Source organism: Rhinopithecus bieti, unplaced genomic scaffold, assembly GCF_001698545.2.
Source record: "Rhinopithecus bieti isolate Rb0 unplaced genomic scaffold, ASM169854v2 scaffold_23862, whole genome shotgun sequence".
Lineage (NCBI taxonomy): Eukaryota > Metazoa > Chordata > Mammalia > Primates > Cercopithecidae > Rhinopithecus > Rhinopithecus bieti.
Genome location: NW_016811338.1, coordinates 41,823 through 56,933, shown reverse-complemented (window position 1 = coordinate 56,933; position 15,111 = coordinate 41,823). Strand labels below are relative to the sequence as shown.

Sequence of the window (15,111 nt, the reverse complement as noted above, 5' to 3'; positions counted from 1 at the left end):
TTCATTCCTTTTTTTTTCCTTTACCTCTGACTGGACTATTTCAAAAGGCCTGTTTTCAAGTTCAAAAATTCTTCTGTTTGATCTATTTTGCTGTTGAATTTGCTCTCAATTGCATTTTTAATTTCATTCATCGAATTTTTTGGCCCCAAGATTTCTGTTTGGTTCTTTCTTATGATATCTCTCTCTTTGTTGAATTTCTCATTCAGATCATGAATTGTTTCTCCGGATTGTTGAATGATCTGTTTGTGTTCTTTCATGCCTCACCAAGTTTCCTCAAGCTCACTGTCTTGAATTCCTTTTCAGGCAATTCATAAATTTTTATTTTTGGTTGATGTCAGTTACTAGAGAATTATTGTGATTCTTTGGTGGTGTCATGTTTCCTTGCTTTTTTATGTTTCTTATATCCCTGCACTGGCATCTGTGCATCTAATGGAACAATCACCTTTTCTAACTTTGTAGAGTAGCTTTCATCGGAAAAGACTTAACACCTGCCGATGTGTCCTAGCATGTTGGTTGGGTAGGGTACATTTGTCTTTGTTCTGGGTGGATGCAGTAGTGTAGTCTCCATGCAGCTTCTTTAGCTGTAGTTAATGTCAGTATTGCCTGCAAGTACCTCAGTGTCTTGGCTGCAGAAGTTTGTGTGACTGGTATGCCTACTCAGATGCTTGTCCCCTGAAGGCTGGGCACTGGGCTGTTCTGTTTTCTGAGGATCCTTGGCTGGTAAGTTCTCCTTGGGTGCTTATCTTTTGGTGGCTGCAAAGTGAGCTGGTCTGTGGTCTAAGGGAAGTGCAGGACTTGTTGTCCAGTAGCTCCGTGATGTTGCTCCCCCTTGTAGGCAAGGCACCAGACTGGTTCATACTCACTACCAGGTTTTTTGTGTCCTACTATCCCTAGTTTCTCGGTAGCTGTTCCTTCTCCATCTCCATTAACATTTCTGTCTGAAGGTAAATATTTGTATAAAGACCTTTTCTTACCTGAATTAGCATCTGTCCTATTTTCTATGTATTGTAATAGAGATTTATCCTCACAAATGGGAGTAGTTTCCAGATTGCTCATGTTATCAAGAAATAACCCAAATTATTTTGTCTTCTACCATACCACTGCATCTGAATTCCTGTAAAGAGAAATTGAAATATGTCATGAGTTTACTTTCCTCTGTTGTCTAACTCCCATAGTCAACTGGAGCTCTCCAATGAGTATTGGCCTTAAAGCCAATATTCAAAGCAGTATTTATCAGAAATATTTCCTATCTCCTCTTCACGGGATTAATCTGATCTATTTAGTGCTTAAAGCAATGTCCTCACCCAAGGTCAAAACCTAAACTAATATATGTCCCTAACAGGCCAACAGATAACTAGGGATGGCCTTAGATGTTGACTCTTTTTTGCCAACAAAAGTAACATACTCTATCCCTTCTTTAAAGACTATTTCCCTCCTCTATTCTCGACTCCTTACAAAGCCTCTGTACACCTGCTTGGCTTCTACTTTTAAAATGATTTCTTTCTTTGACCCACATCATTGCAGTCAGTCTTTGATATGGCGGGGGCAGAAGGTGATCTTCAACTTCTCAGAGATCTTTCTTCTAACTACACAAAAAAACAACTTACCTCACAATCAAGAGAACTAAGAAATCCTTCCTATGCATTTGGATTCTTGTGCATTTGAGTGCTATAAAGAAGCATGTCTTTGATAGGAAAGTTTGAGTAGCTTAAGTTATTGATGTTCTAGTCTGAGACTGGATGCATTTCACAGGTGCTCATTATATTAGAAATAAATAGAATAAAGGGATGAGTAAATAAATGAAAGATAAAGAGAGGTTGGGAAGCAACTGCAACCTTTTTTTAAAATGTAGTGACCAATGATGACAGGAACGAAGATTTATTTTAATTCAAATATGTGTACCTGAGGGTCATTAAAAAGTTACTTCTATTCTTAGGAACTCAAATATACATAATTGGTTAAGAAATCTGTACATGTAGGTACTAAGAAACATTTCCATGAATTGCTTAGTGACATAAAATTCACTTTTTACATACTGCCAAAATTAGTATATTTAAAGTCTGAGATAGTGCCCAAAGGGGGTTAGGGGAGGACAAAGTGATCAAACATACAATGTAAAAACAATCTATAAAAGAGTCTAGAAGAGATCTCACAGGTTTAGAGAGAAGACCCCTCTTCTTCCTGAACAGACCCTGTAGGCCAGGACCCAGCAGGCTTACCTATTGTCTGTGAGGTTTCTATGCTTCAAACAGGAGCCAAAAACCTGAAAATAGGTTCTAAACCTTTTCTTGACCCTCCACCAAGGCAAGTGGAGTTTTAATAAAACAGTTTTTTCTTTTTTTCTTGCTGCTTGTGTAGCCTGGGAGCCAAAGTATTACAAAGGAGAAAATAATAAGCCTTAATTAACGCTTTTGACATTTAATCACAAGACAGCTGGCACTATGAGCGTGTGGCTTTCAACACCTAGAGCAGACTTAAATCTCAGCTCCTCATACAAAACTCTGAGATAAACTATTGCAGCTGGCAAAAGCATTAAAAGGCAAGCAACCGACTTGTGTCAGTAATGTTAGAGTGACCTTTAACAGATAGCCTGGTGGATCTCTAGCACTGGAAAAAGTACTTTTGGCTGTAGGGCATTATTAATATTATTAATGCATTAATAGTACATAATATTATTAATGCCCTACAGCCCAAGACCAACAGAAACACATCTATAATTAAATAAGTTGAATCTACTGTTCATTGCAGCTAGGGAAAATGCACACCATAGGGAACTGTGGGTACATCAGTAAAAAGCTGTCAGAAAGAACCTATTACAGGCCGTGGGCTTTGGTTGGATAATTTTGGGAAGTGTCTGACTTTATTTTGGATGACATACTGTCAAGAACCAGAAGCAATTCTACGACTAACATCTCAATAAATTTCATATATAAGGAGAGCTGACTAAAATGAGCATAAAGGCTAGGCGCAGTGTCTCACGCCTGTAATCCCAGCACTTTGGGAGGCCAAGGTGGGCGGATCACCTGAGGTCAGGAGTTCGAGACCAGCCTGACCAACATGGAGAAACCCCATCTCTACTAAAAATACAAAATTAGCCAGGCATGGTGGCGCATGCCTGTAGTCCCAGCTACTTGGGTGGCTGAGGCAGGAGAATCGCTTGAACCCAGAAGGCTGAGGTGGTTGTGAGCTGAGATCATGCCATTGCACTCCAGACTGGGCAACAAGAGTGAAACTCTGTCTCAAAAACAAAAATAAAATAAAATGAGAATAAAGCTGCGATTGGTTTCTAAAAAGTGCAATTACTCATTTTAGATAAGAGAACATGGCCGGGCGCGGTGGCTCAAGCCTGTAATCCCAGCACTTTGGGAGGCCGAGACGGGTGGATCACGAGGTCAGGAGATCGAGACCATCCGGGCTAACACGGTGAAACCCCGTCTCTACTAAAAAATACAAAAAACTAGCCGGGCGAGGTGGCGGGCGCCTGTGGTCCCAGCTGCTTGGGAGGCTGAGGCAGGAGAATGGCGTAAACCCGGGAGGCAGAGCTTGTAGTGAGCTGAGATCCGGCCACTGCACTCCAGCCTGGGAGACAGAGCGAGACTCCGTCTCAAAAAAAAAAAAAAAAAAAAAGAGAGAACGTTAATCAGTACTTTGTGGGTTGCATGGTGATCTTGTATGTGCCTCACTTTGTGATGGTCTCAGAGTGACCTTGTCTGATGTTGATGTTTTCTGAAATTGTTTTTGTACAATGGGAGAACAATATGGCCTAGCTCTTAGTGCCAGACAAGTTTCTGGATGCAGGGGCTGCTGTTTTTTTTTTCTCAGTTCAAAAGTAAAAAAAGGGAGAAACTCTGCTCTTCTTACAGAGATTCAAATCTGCGTTTCTCTTGATTGCCCACAAGGGACAGACGGAAAAAAAAAAATTAATAGCAGAAAGTATGCATGATGTACCTTGGGAAAGGATGGTCCCTACCGATCCCCTAGACTTGGTGGAAGTCTTGGGGAAAACCAAAATTAAATGAAGACTGTAAGTCTCAATATATAATGAAAAGCTTTGAGAAGGAACGATCTTGATGTCACAGGAACTTTGTAATAAATCCATTGGGAAATAATTGCTTACATTTCCAAATAAGTAAAGAAATAGACGATAACAGGCACTGGTCCCGTAGGAGTAGAGATTTTGACTCACTCTCTGTAGGAATTTTCTTATATAGAATTGACCTACTATGACCCTCAATTCCCATACACTATCCCCCCTGACATATTGATATCTACAGCCCTTGTGGGATTGTGAATGAAGACATTTATATTACACTGATGTAGGTGCAATTAAAGAAAATTGGATCTATTGAGCACCTGTCCAATGAATCTAATATTTCAAAGACAGAAAGAGAAAAAGGACAACCACTCTCATTCTTGGGCTAACTCAGTTCCACTGGCTCCCAGACAACTAAAATCTTCAGGACAAAACCAAACTTTATGTCTGGTCTGGTCATGGAAGAAACAGTTTAGAAATGTAAGAACATCTCTTCTCACCCCCACCCCAGCCATGTCCCTGACTAGAGGAAGAAAGTTTTAGCACCTCTGGAGTGGCAGTGATATGTTCCAAGACATCCTCTGTGATTGGAATATAACTGGCTCTTACCACGTATGTTTCACACACTTATGATCCAAACAGAAAAAAAAAATGTATGCCCAAATATATTTTACAAATATGCCAAAGCAGAATATGAAAGCTTTCATAACTGAATTAGGGCTGGCCACTTGTCAAGAGAAGCAACAAACTCCCTCGTTGCTTCAAAGTTCCACTGTTTTCAATGAAGACACAGGCAGGAACTTGCCCTTGGAGATAGACCATGCTATAATTGGAATAAAAGTTATTATAAATGTGCTAAAGAATGAAACTTGATGGGTGTTTCATAAATACTCTCAAGTGAGTAACTTTGCTTTTGACTCCCACTACAACACAATTTTAGTAATTACGTTTGAGAGATTTAAAGTGAGGAGATATAAGTATGACAGTACTTGTGTTATTCTGGGTCCTCCAAGAAGCAAAAGCCAAGAGAGTATCAGATATGCAAGAGATTTATTAAAGGAAATGCCTGTGAGAGAAAATGTGGAGGGAGCCAGAGGAGGCCAGGAGAGCCACCATTAGACTGCAATGTAGGTTTAACCCTTAGGAAGGAGAGAGCAAAGGAAAGAAAGGCTTCCACTGAAGTACAGGTCTCAGAGAGTTTCTTTCAGGACCATGAGGAGTCCTTGAGCCAAACTCACCCATCAGGAGAGTCCCATGTCTTCCAGGAATGGGCCTGCCTTAGGATCCTCACTACATTTAATCACCAGCCTGGAGAAGCCCTTGGCAGCACGGCCTTGGCGTCAAGGATTCCAGAGCACACCAGCTGGGGCCATCTGGCAATTTCATACCCACCCCCTGCAGCTGGACATCCGAGAGGAACATTTTCATCGCCACCACAGGACTCATTCTTAAAGCAGCTGTAGACACCTGTTCTGGATCATCTTAAATAGTGACTTAGTAAACCTCCCCAGTGACTCATAACAGTAAATGTCCATAGGTGGATTCATCCATCTCTGTTCCTAAATTAGAGTGTGGCTAATTCTTTCCAGATTCTTAAGGTCCTTAAAAGAAAGAATATATGGTACCACATTAAGTTAAGCTCATGACTGAAAATAATTTAAGAAGGAGGCCAGTGACTATTAATACTAGCCCACAATTAGAAGGCACATGTATGAGTTACCCCTGCATTTGGCTTAGTGATAAACTGCAATTACTGCAGCAATTTCTCTCTATTTGACAAAACATGGACTGATGTACCACTGGTAAAAATAATATTTCTGATTTCTGTTTGCCTCTTGTATATGCTGGACAATGAAGTATAATATTGTTTATGTATATTTATTTTGTATAACCCAGAAAGAGTCTGTCATGGAAGCACAAAAAGTATGAGTTAGCCTGCCTGACTTAAGCAAGTATAGATCTACCCTTGGAACTGGAGATTACTTCATTGTCCCCTGAATCTCATAAAGGAGAGGTGGATTATCTGATTAAAAAAAAAAACAAACCAGATTTGGTTAGAAAGGACAATAGGAGTAGTGTAAGGAATAGATGTTGAGGAGGCAACCACAGTGTTTACTAAATGGTGCTTTCAAAAAATCTTCCTCCAAACTGTAGAATGGAATCCAAACTCCCTAGTATGGCAGCGGTTTAGAAGTTCCTCTAAACCGCGCCCAAACTTCTCTTTAGAGCTAGCACTATGCAAGTTCTGCTAACAAGTTTCAGTCACTATGAATATTTTGTCTTTCTCAAATTAAGCCTTTCACATTCATATCTCCGTGCTTTCGAATATTATACAGTCTCACACTGTAATACCTCCCACTCTTATCTCCCCACAAATATACATTTTTCTAAGCTGAATTTCTGTGTCACCTTCTCTGCACATTCTTCTCTAATCCTTTGATCAGAAATAATTGCTACTGCTTTTATGTGCCCTTGCACCTAATTTGTAGCCAATTTTGGTATAGTTGTTTTCATGTCTTTTTTCCTCTCTAGATTTACTGACCATAATAGCATTTCTATCTCCCAGAGTGCCTCACAGAATAAGTCCAGTATGGAGATGTTGACTTTCACTGAATGGCTTCTGTTTTCTCCCAAGTAAAAGGAAAGATCTGGGGCCTGCACCTTTGCATGAGTAATAACCATTTCGAAGCTTATCCAACCTGCCTTATTTTTGTTGTTGTTGATCTGTTTTGTTTTATTTTAGACTTCTAGCAGCCTAAATTCATGGTTTTTAGTTTCTGTCTCTAGTGAAAGGAGAAAAAAGGGATGAGGAAGGGGTTTTACTCACCCAACCAGAAACAAAAACTAAGAACCCATGACTGTATTCTCTGTCAGACACCATTTAGGCAGAATGTAAATGCTGGTCACCATCTTTCCTTCCTTCCTTCCTTCCTTCCTTCCTTCCTTCCTTCCTTCTTTCTTTCTTTTCTTTCCTTTCTTTCTTTCCTTTCTTTCCTTTCTTTCTCTTTTTTTAATGAGCCGTTATGTCGATCCTATGTTGTTAGGTTCCATTCCTCAGGCAGCTCCTGCTCCCAAATGGCAGGTACTTTCTGGTCTCTGACCCTAGAAAATCACCTTTGTTTAAAGCCCTTTCTTCTATTAGAGCAACACCAAAATACTCTCAGGAGTTAATTTAGAACAATAGTGGTACTTTACCATGAGGAGTGAGGTTGATGGCTGGAGTGCAGTGGCATGATCTCCACTGACTGCAACCTCCGCCTCCCGGGTTCAAGCAATTCTCCTGCCTCAGCCTCCCAAGTAGCTGGGATTACAGGCCTGCGCCACCATGGCCCGGCTAATTTTTGTATTTTTAGGAGACGGGATTTCACCATGTTGGCCAGGCTGGTCTTGAACTCCTGACCTCAGGTGATCCACCTGCCTCGGCCTGAGCCCCGGACCCGGCCCTGAGTCAGCTTTTAACGTGGAACTTTACTGACCCACTTTTTTGATTTCCATCTCCCTCTTCAACTCCCAAAGGTCTGTTGTTCCCTGATATGAAGCCTAAGAACTCAATGTACTTCACCACACGCTGGATTTCTAACCTGAATTATTCCAAATTCTGGCAAGTCTTATCCACACTTTCTTTTCTGTGTAAGTTTCTCCTTGCTATTTGTTTCTGAAACCTGAATGTATTTGGTCCTCTGCCAATCAGATTTCCACTAGTCCTCTAAAGAGTCAGTTATTAACTCACAAACTCGACACATATTTTTGGACGTTCACTGTATCCTTATTTATTTAGCATATATTTAGTTATTTATTAGGAAACTAAAGCCTATTCTATGTCAGAAATGAAAATAGGCCATGAGGACCCAATGGTGGGCAAAATGCAGACAGACTATTCTTTTTTCCCTCATTCTAGCATAGTCATCACTTTCCTAGGAAAGAGGTTCCTAACCTCCAGACTCCACCAAATCCTCCTCCTAACCACACCCTTCCACCTTGATTTTCACCTTCTGACCTCTCTTGCGTAGAAATTCGAGCACCAGCCACTCTATAGCTTTAGCTTAATTTCTCCAGCCATGCAAGGATGAATCTGTGTTAGTGATGCCACAGGCACGTTTCCTTCCCAGCAAGAATATCACTTACTGGGCAGCATTTCTGTGGATACTACTGGAGAAAAATGTCCTCCTAGTTGAGCACCCGCCCCATGGCCATAAGCATCCACCTGGCTCGAAGTGCATGGCCCGCCGCTGACCACTAGGGGGCAGCCCTCCACGCAGAGGCTCGAGCGACTGGGGCGACGCAGCGGCCACCGGCTCTGCTGAGCCCACCCCAGAATCAGAAGGAAGGGAGCCTGATTCCACGCGGGGCCTCCCCCGTGGCATACGTTGTTGTTAGGCAACTATTCGCCCAGAATATGGTTTATTGGAGACTTAGGGTTTGCTTTTCTTATCAAGTGCGACAGCAACCTGGCTGGGTCCCCTCTCGCATTCAAGAACCCGCAGAGACTCTGGGGGAGCCGGTTTGAGGCCCCACGCAGGCCAAAGCATCCCTCCGAGAAGGCGGGGTCGCTCACCTGGTAGGTGCCCCGAGAGCCCGCAGCACGGCCCGAGGTGGGGTCCACCGATGGAACGGGAGACCACGGGCGTGGCTCAGGGCGCGGTAACCGCTCCCCGGGCCCGCCTCAGGGACGGCTCCGCCTCACCCCAGCTTGTGCCCCGCCTCCGGGACAGCCCCGTTTCCGAGACCTCCCAACCTCCGAGACAGCTCCGCCCCCAGAACAGCCTGGCCTCCAGGACGGCCCCACCTACGGTACAACCCGCCTCCGGGACAGCAGGGCTGCACCTCCGAGACAGCTCCGTGCCCAGGGACGGCCCCGCCTCCGAGACGGCCTGCCTCTAACACGGCCCCCACCTCCGAGACCGTCCCGCCTCCGGGACCGCCCCGCCCCGCCTCCGACACGTCCCCAGCGCGCCACTGCAGAGCCAGTCCCTCAGTCCCCAGGGATCCTCAGTCCCCAGCACTGCTCAGGGGTGAGTTTTCCAATCCGAGCGGGTCCTGGGTGGGGGCGGTGGATGAGCACCTAGGGCACTGGGAGTCGCCGCAAAGTGCTAGAGGCCCCAGGCCATTCCCGGCGTCAGGAGGTGTCCCTCCCTTCTTAGGTCCAGGTCTGGTTTCATTTCTTTTTGTTAGTCTGGTGCTATTTGCAATTTGTCTCAAAACACATTTCTCCCTCCTATTTGAACTTGTAATTATGAATTTGACAAAGATGTACATGGTGTGTGCGTGCACGAGGACACATGTCCTTGCGGAATGCTGGGTCAGCTTTCCGGGACATATTACTCATCTGAGGTTTTTTTGTCAGTTTTTGTTTATCCTGTCAAACTGGTTCTGCCTCAGAAGTGAAAGACGTCGCTTGTCTTTTGGAAAGTAGCTAGCACGATCTTGAGCTCAAGCTTCCAGATCTCTCTCTCCGCTGCTTTTTTTTCCACTGGTAACTTCTAAGGCTGAGATCATGTACCCGCATTCTCAGTGCTCTGCCGAGTATTGGCTCTCTTTTGTGAATTTCTTTCCCGCGAGCATTATTAAGAAAAAGGTGGTGGATAGGAAGGGAAGAGGGGAAGAGATGGAATTCTACAGGAAATGCAGGGCCAACCTTTCTAGCTTGGAGAGATTTCGTGGAAGAAAGTAGCAGGGAAAACGTCCAGTAATTACTGGCATGCCAGACCCTGGAGAAGTGAGGCTGAGGCGCTGTGGAAGTTTCACCTTAGAGAGAGTGGACGAAATGTAACAGTTCTTGTTAGAGTTCTTGTAGAGGACGACTGTGGATGAGAATACATCCCGGGGACTAAAATCAGATTGGTTTAGTCTAGAATGATTGCCAACTAAAGGGACTGATGTTTGAGAGCGATGGTGAGAGATTAACAAAATGAGTTGGTTGACTGCATATGGGAACAGGAGGAAGAGAGGAAGGAGGCACGTGTGGCTCAAGGGCTTGGTGTGTGTTTTAGTTTAGATTCTCCCCTAAAGCAAAGCCTTATGCAAGGGCTTACCTGCAGGTGATTTTTTTTGCGGTAAGGGAGACCAAAAAGCCCAAATGAGGAAGTGGAGAGAATGAGACAAGGAAAAAGGGAAAGCCGGGAGGGGCATGTGGCTGAGGGTCTTCAAGGTGGCGCTCCATTCCTTTGGGTGCCTTCCGAGGATCTCTGTGATGGGCGCCTCTGGAAAGCCATGGGGTACTTTTCTATGACTCCCGGCTCTACTGGGTGAAGCTCACCCTGGTGTCAACTCACTGCTACTTCAGGGCTGCCCTGTGCATCTGCAGAGGTGAGAAGCCATCTGAACACACAGGAGAGTCCCTCACAGTGGGCTCCTCCGAGATGCGTATAGGGAGGTGGCACAGGCAGCCAGGGGACTACTGCAGGACTGCAATCTACAACACTGTCCTCATCAATCCGGGAAACTAGAAATGACAGCAAAGAGACCGACACTCTCATTTATTCCTTGCCCACTGTGTGTGTACCAACTCCAGACAAGGCATTTTTAGCCATATTCTTTGTTTTGTTTTATTATTCTATTCTATTCTATTCTATTCTATTTTTTGAGGCAGAGTCTTGTTCTTTTGCCCAGGCTAGAGTCCAGTGGTGCGATATCGGCTCACTGCAACCTCCACTCCCGCCAGGGTTCAAGAAATTCTCATGACTCAGCTTCCTGAGTAGCTGGGATTAGAGGTGCATGCTACCATACCCAGCTATATTTTGTAGATTTAGTAGAGACGGGTTTCGCCATGTTGGCCAGGCTGGTCTTGAACTCCTGAGCTCAGGTGATCCACCCGCCTCAGCCTCCTAATGTGCTCAGATTACAAGCATAAGCTACCGTGCCTGGCCTACCCGTATTCCTTTAATCTTCAAAAACAATCTTCCCAGGGCTGTATTATTCTCTTTTTGTAGATGGGGAAACTGAGGTTGAAGTCATTTATCCAAGAGGAACTGCTTAAAGGGAAAAATAGGCTCAGTTTTAGGCACAGCAAATTTTGAAAGACCTCCAGAAACTGCAGAATGCTACCAAATACAGGGAGGCCCTCTCCATTAGGGCAGACTTTATAAATTGGGGGGCACTTTCCAACTTATCAGAGCTGTCAGAAGAAATGCATGTTTTGACAGGTCTATGACCTTTCTATTCAAAAAGATCAGGTACTGTGTCAACTCAGGCTCACGAACTTAACTACCACCTGGATCTACCAGCCCCGCAGGATCTAGCCCCTCCCTCCCTCCTCCTAGGGTCCTGCTCTTCCCTGCCCCTGGCTCTCAGCCACCCCAAAGTGGTCTCTTTGCTGGAATGCTCTTTGCTCACTGCATTTCAGGTTTCAGCTTCAATGCCAGTTTCTCAGAGGCCGTTCCTATCACCCAATCTAAAATAATCTTCCAGTTCCTCCATATCACACCATCATGTTTTATTTTCATCATAGTGATTGCTGCATTTTATTTATCTTTCTATCTACCTATTTATTCTTTTTTCTTTCTCCTTCTAAAATATTCAAATCACAAAAAGGGAAAACTTATCTGTTTTGTTTCTTGCTGTACTCCCAGTGCTAGAACACTGCTTGGCCCACAGTAGAGAATCCAGTAAAATTTGGAGGTGAATGAATTTAGTTGTTTGCTTTTTTCACCTGTTCCTTCATCTGTTCTGACCAGCAGTGCATATCAGTATCTCTTAAATACATGAAAGTCTTTGCTTCCCCCTGCAGCAGCTGATAGAACCATGGCGACCACTGCCGCTGCTGCATTCGAGGCCCTCATGGATGGAGTGACATGCTGGGATGTCCCCAGAGACCCCGTCCCCAGTGAACTCCTTCTTATTGGAGAGGCTGCCTTCCCCGTGATGGTGAATGACAAGGGCCAGGTGCTCATTGCTGCCTCCTCCTACGGCCAAGGCCGCCTCGTGGTTGTGTCCCATGAGGGCTACCTGTTGCATGCTGGCTTGGCTCCATTTCTCCTCAATGCAGTGAGCTGGCTGTGTCCCTGCCCTGGGGCTCCCATGGGAGTGCATCCATCCCTGGCACCTCTAGTAAACATCCTGCAGGATGCTGGGCTTGAGGCACAGGTCAAGCCAGAACCAGGAGAGCCCCTAGGGGTTTACTGCATCAATGCCTACAATGACACCATGACTGCAACACTGATCCAGTTTGTGAAACATGGAGGGGGCTTGTTAATCGGGGGCCAGGCCTGGTACTGGGCCAGCCAGCATGGCCCTGAGAAGGTGCTCTCCAGGTTCCCTGGGAACAAGGTGACAAGTGTGGCCGGAGTGTACTTCACCGACACCTATGGGGACAGAGACCGGTTCAAGGTCTCTAAGAAGGTGCCCAAGATCCCACTCCATGTCAGGTGAGTGTCTGTTCCTCTCTTAGGGAGTCTGACTCAGGGTAAACAATAGAGTTGTTTCCCCTCTTCAACGAGCTTCCATTTTTCAATATCAGGTGATTTTCCACCCAGTTTGGAACCACCACAGATCAAAAGCAGGATGATTAAAATGCACCAAGACACAAGAGAGGCTGGGCCCTCACTGCCACTCCCTCCTGTGGCCAAAGCTGAATAGAAAAGCTTGTCTTACCACTCTATCTCCGTGTCTAGTGCATAGAACATAGAGAGTGCTCATCAGTACCTCTTAAATGCATGAAAGAATAGTTGTTTGTTTGCATGAGCACCTACTGTTGGTCACGCCTCATTCTGGATAATGGGGGTCTAGCAGAGATCGAGGCAGGCAAATCATGCCATCCTGAGGTTTGTATTCCAGGGGAGAGATAGGCAATTAAGGAAACTAATATATATGTGCTCTGTCAGGCATTGCTAAGCTCCATGAAGGATAACAATATAAGTGGATAGCATGGCAACTGGAAGGCTGATGGAGGCTATTTTATTTAAGGTGTTCAGGGAGGTCCTATGAGTCAGGCCAAGTTGGATTGGTCAGGATTTGTTGGCATTGCTGGCAGAAGGGATTTAGTGTGGGGAATTGACTATACCCGTGATAGAGGAGCTGAAAATACAGCAAGAAACCCAGAGATCAGCAACAGCAGAAACAGCAGAGTCCGGGTGCTGCAGCCACCTGGTAGAAGCGGGAGCCATGCTACGCCTTCCCAGCAGGAGCTGGAACACAGATGCAAGGTCTGTCTGCTGGGAGCTGGAGTCTCAGAGAAGACACTGTGGTTACCAGAAATACAGCCTGAAGAGAGAAGCAAACACTTAGCCTCCTTCCCTCTTCCTTCCTGATTTCAGTCTTCTACCTCTGCCTCCCATGGGCTGAACCCACCAGGATCCAGGGAACAGGGGAGCCACAGATATGCAGTTTTCTGCAACACGGAGGATGACCAAGATGAAAGGGGAATGGAGATGAGTACAAACAAGCCCATGGCTAGCTTGGAAGGCTGGTCTGGTAGGTGACACTTGAAAGAAGACCTCAAGGAAGTGAGGGAATGAACCATGTGGGCATCTGTGAGAGGAAGATTCCAGGCAGAGTGAGGAGAGAGTGTGAAAACCTGGAAGGGAAGCCTGCTTGGTATGTTCCAAGGGAAAGGGAGTGGCCTTTCTGTAACGTCAGAAGGCTCTGCAAAGCCCCAGAGCAGAATAGCTGAAGGCAGCTGTTCTGTAACCCTGAGGCAGAGGGCAAGGAGTAGATACAAGTGACTGTAGGGGAATTTGTCTTGATCAGACTTGTTTGTTTGAAGTTGTACAGGAGCTGACATTTGAACATCCGCACGCATGATGTTCTCTGAATGAGGAACAATAAATGTTAGTCATTTACGGATTGTGTGGGCTCCAGGCTTTTGGCATTATGCCTGCAGTAAATAAAAGCAAGCACCTTCAGCTTCTTGGAGCTACTCTCTGGCCACTAGAGCCAGGCAGTCACCTAGCTGTCCTTATACAGCATACCTGTGTCTGAGCACTCATTTCATCCATCAGCCAGGGACACACCTGGCAATCAAGGAAGCCAGAATGATGGGAGCTCAGTGAATGACAGCTCAGGTCATGTAAGAACTGACAGGCCAGGAGTAGAACTTTAGATCTTATTTGCAGTGAGATGGGAAGGCATTTTGTATTCTCTACAGAAGATTGCTATGATGTGACTTAAACTTCAAAAGGAACCCTGTGGTTGATGGTGGAGAACAGACTGTGGGAGGCAAAGGTGGAAGCAGCAGACCAATCAGGAGGCCACTGACATAAACCACAGGAGAGATGGTGGTGGCCCAGACAAGGCTGGTAGAAGCTGTGGAGCTACTGAGAACCGGTTCCCTTCTGGACACACCTCAAAGGGAGAGCCCAACAGGCTTGGCTGATGGATTGAGTAAGGAGAAAGAGGATTTGAGACTTTTGGTCTGAAAAAGACAAAAAATTAAACACAGGTGCTGCTGTTTAGTGATCTGTGAAAGGACAATGAGAAAATGGATTCGAGGAGATCAGGAGTTTCATTTTGGATGTTTTGGGTTTCAGATATTAGTAACTACTTACTTATGTTTGCCCACATGTAGCAGAAGCCTTAGTATAGCAGATTAACCATATAGCTATTTAATTTTTCTATGAAACATGAGCTACGGGTAGGTAGTCCAACTCTGGGGCAGTGACTCCATGATGTCCCATGGTCGGTCTCTGTCTCCCTATCACTGCCTGCCCCTGTCATGGTGTGTTATTTTATCCTTATGGCTGCAAGATTGCCACTACTACCCCAGGCACTATAATTACACCCATGCAATAATAAATTGGAATGGATACACCTACTTTAAGTTTATACAATCATATATTTTCTGAAAGTCCTAGACTTCTATTTATATTTTAGTGGCCAGCCTCGTTAAATCAGTAGTTCCTAACCTTTTGCTCCCAGGGACCTGTTTTGTAGAAGATAATTTTTCCATGGACCTGGCAGGGGTTTCAGGATAATTCAAGTGCATTGCATTTATTATCCACTTTATTTCTATTATTAGTACATTGTAATATATAATGAAATAATTACACAACCCACCATAATGTAGAATCAGTGGGAGCCCTGACTTCCAGACCTAACTACCAGAAGGTCTGAAGGGCTGGCTATTTTTTTTTTTTTTTTTTTTT

The 15,111-nt window shown here is 44.8% G+C and overlaps 1 protein-coding gene across 5 annotated transcripts in view; it reads left to right on the top strand.

Annotated features, from left to right (window-relative positions):
• Positions 1 to 8,264: 8,264 nt before the first annotated feature.
• Positions 8,265 to 15,111, top strand: part of TCAF2 (TRPM8 channel associated factor 2) — a 36,328-nt gene continuing 29,481 nt past the window's right edge. For 3 of the 5 annotated variants that reach the window (XM_017893752.1, XM_017893748.1, XM_017893751.1), the window contains exons 1-2: positions 8,265 to 9,045; positions 11,760 to 12,396. In XM_017893752.1, coding sequence (XP_017749241.1) covers positions 11,774 to 12,396 — 623 coding nt within the window. In that variant the 5' untranslated portion in view covers positions 8,265 to 9,045; positions 11,760 to 11,773. The remainder of the gene's footprint in view (positions 9,046 to 11,759; positions 12,397 to 15,111) is intronic. The other 2 variants (XM_017893749.1, XM_017893753.1) reach the window with 2 other exon arrangements.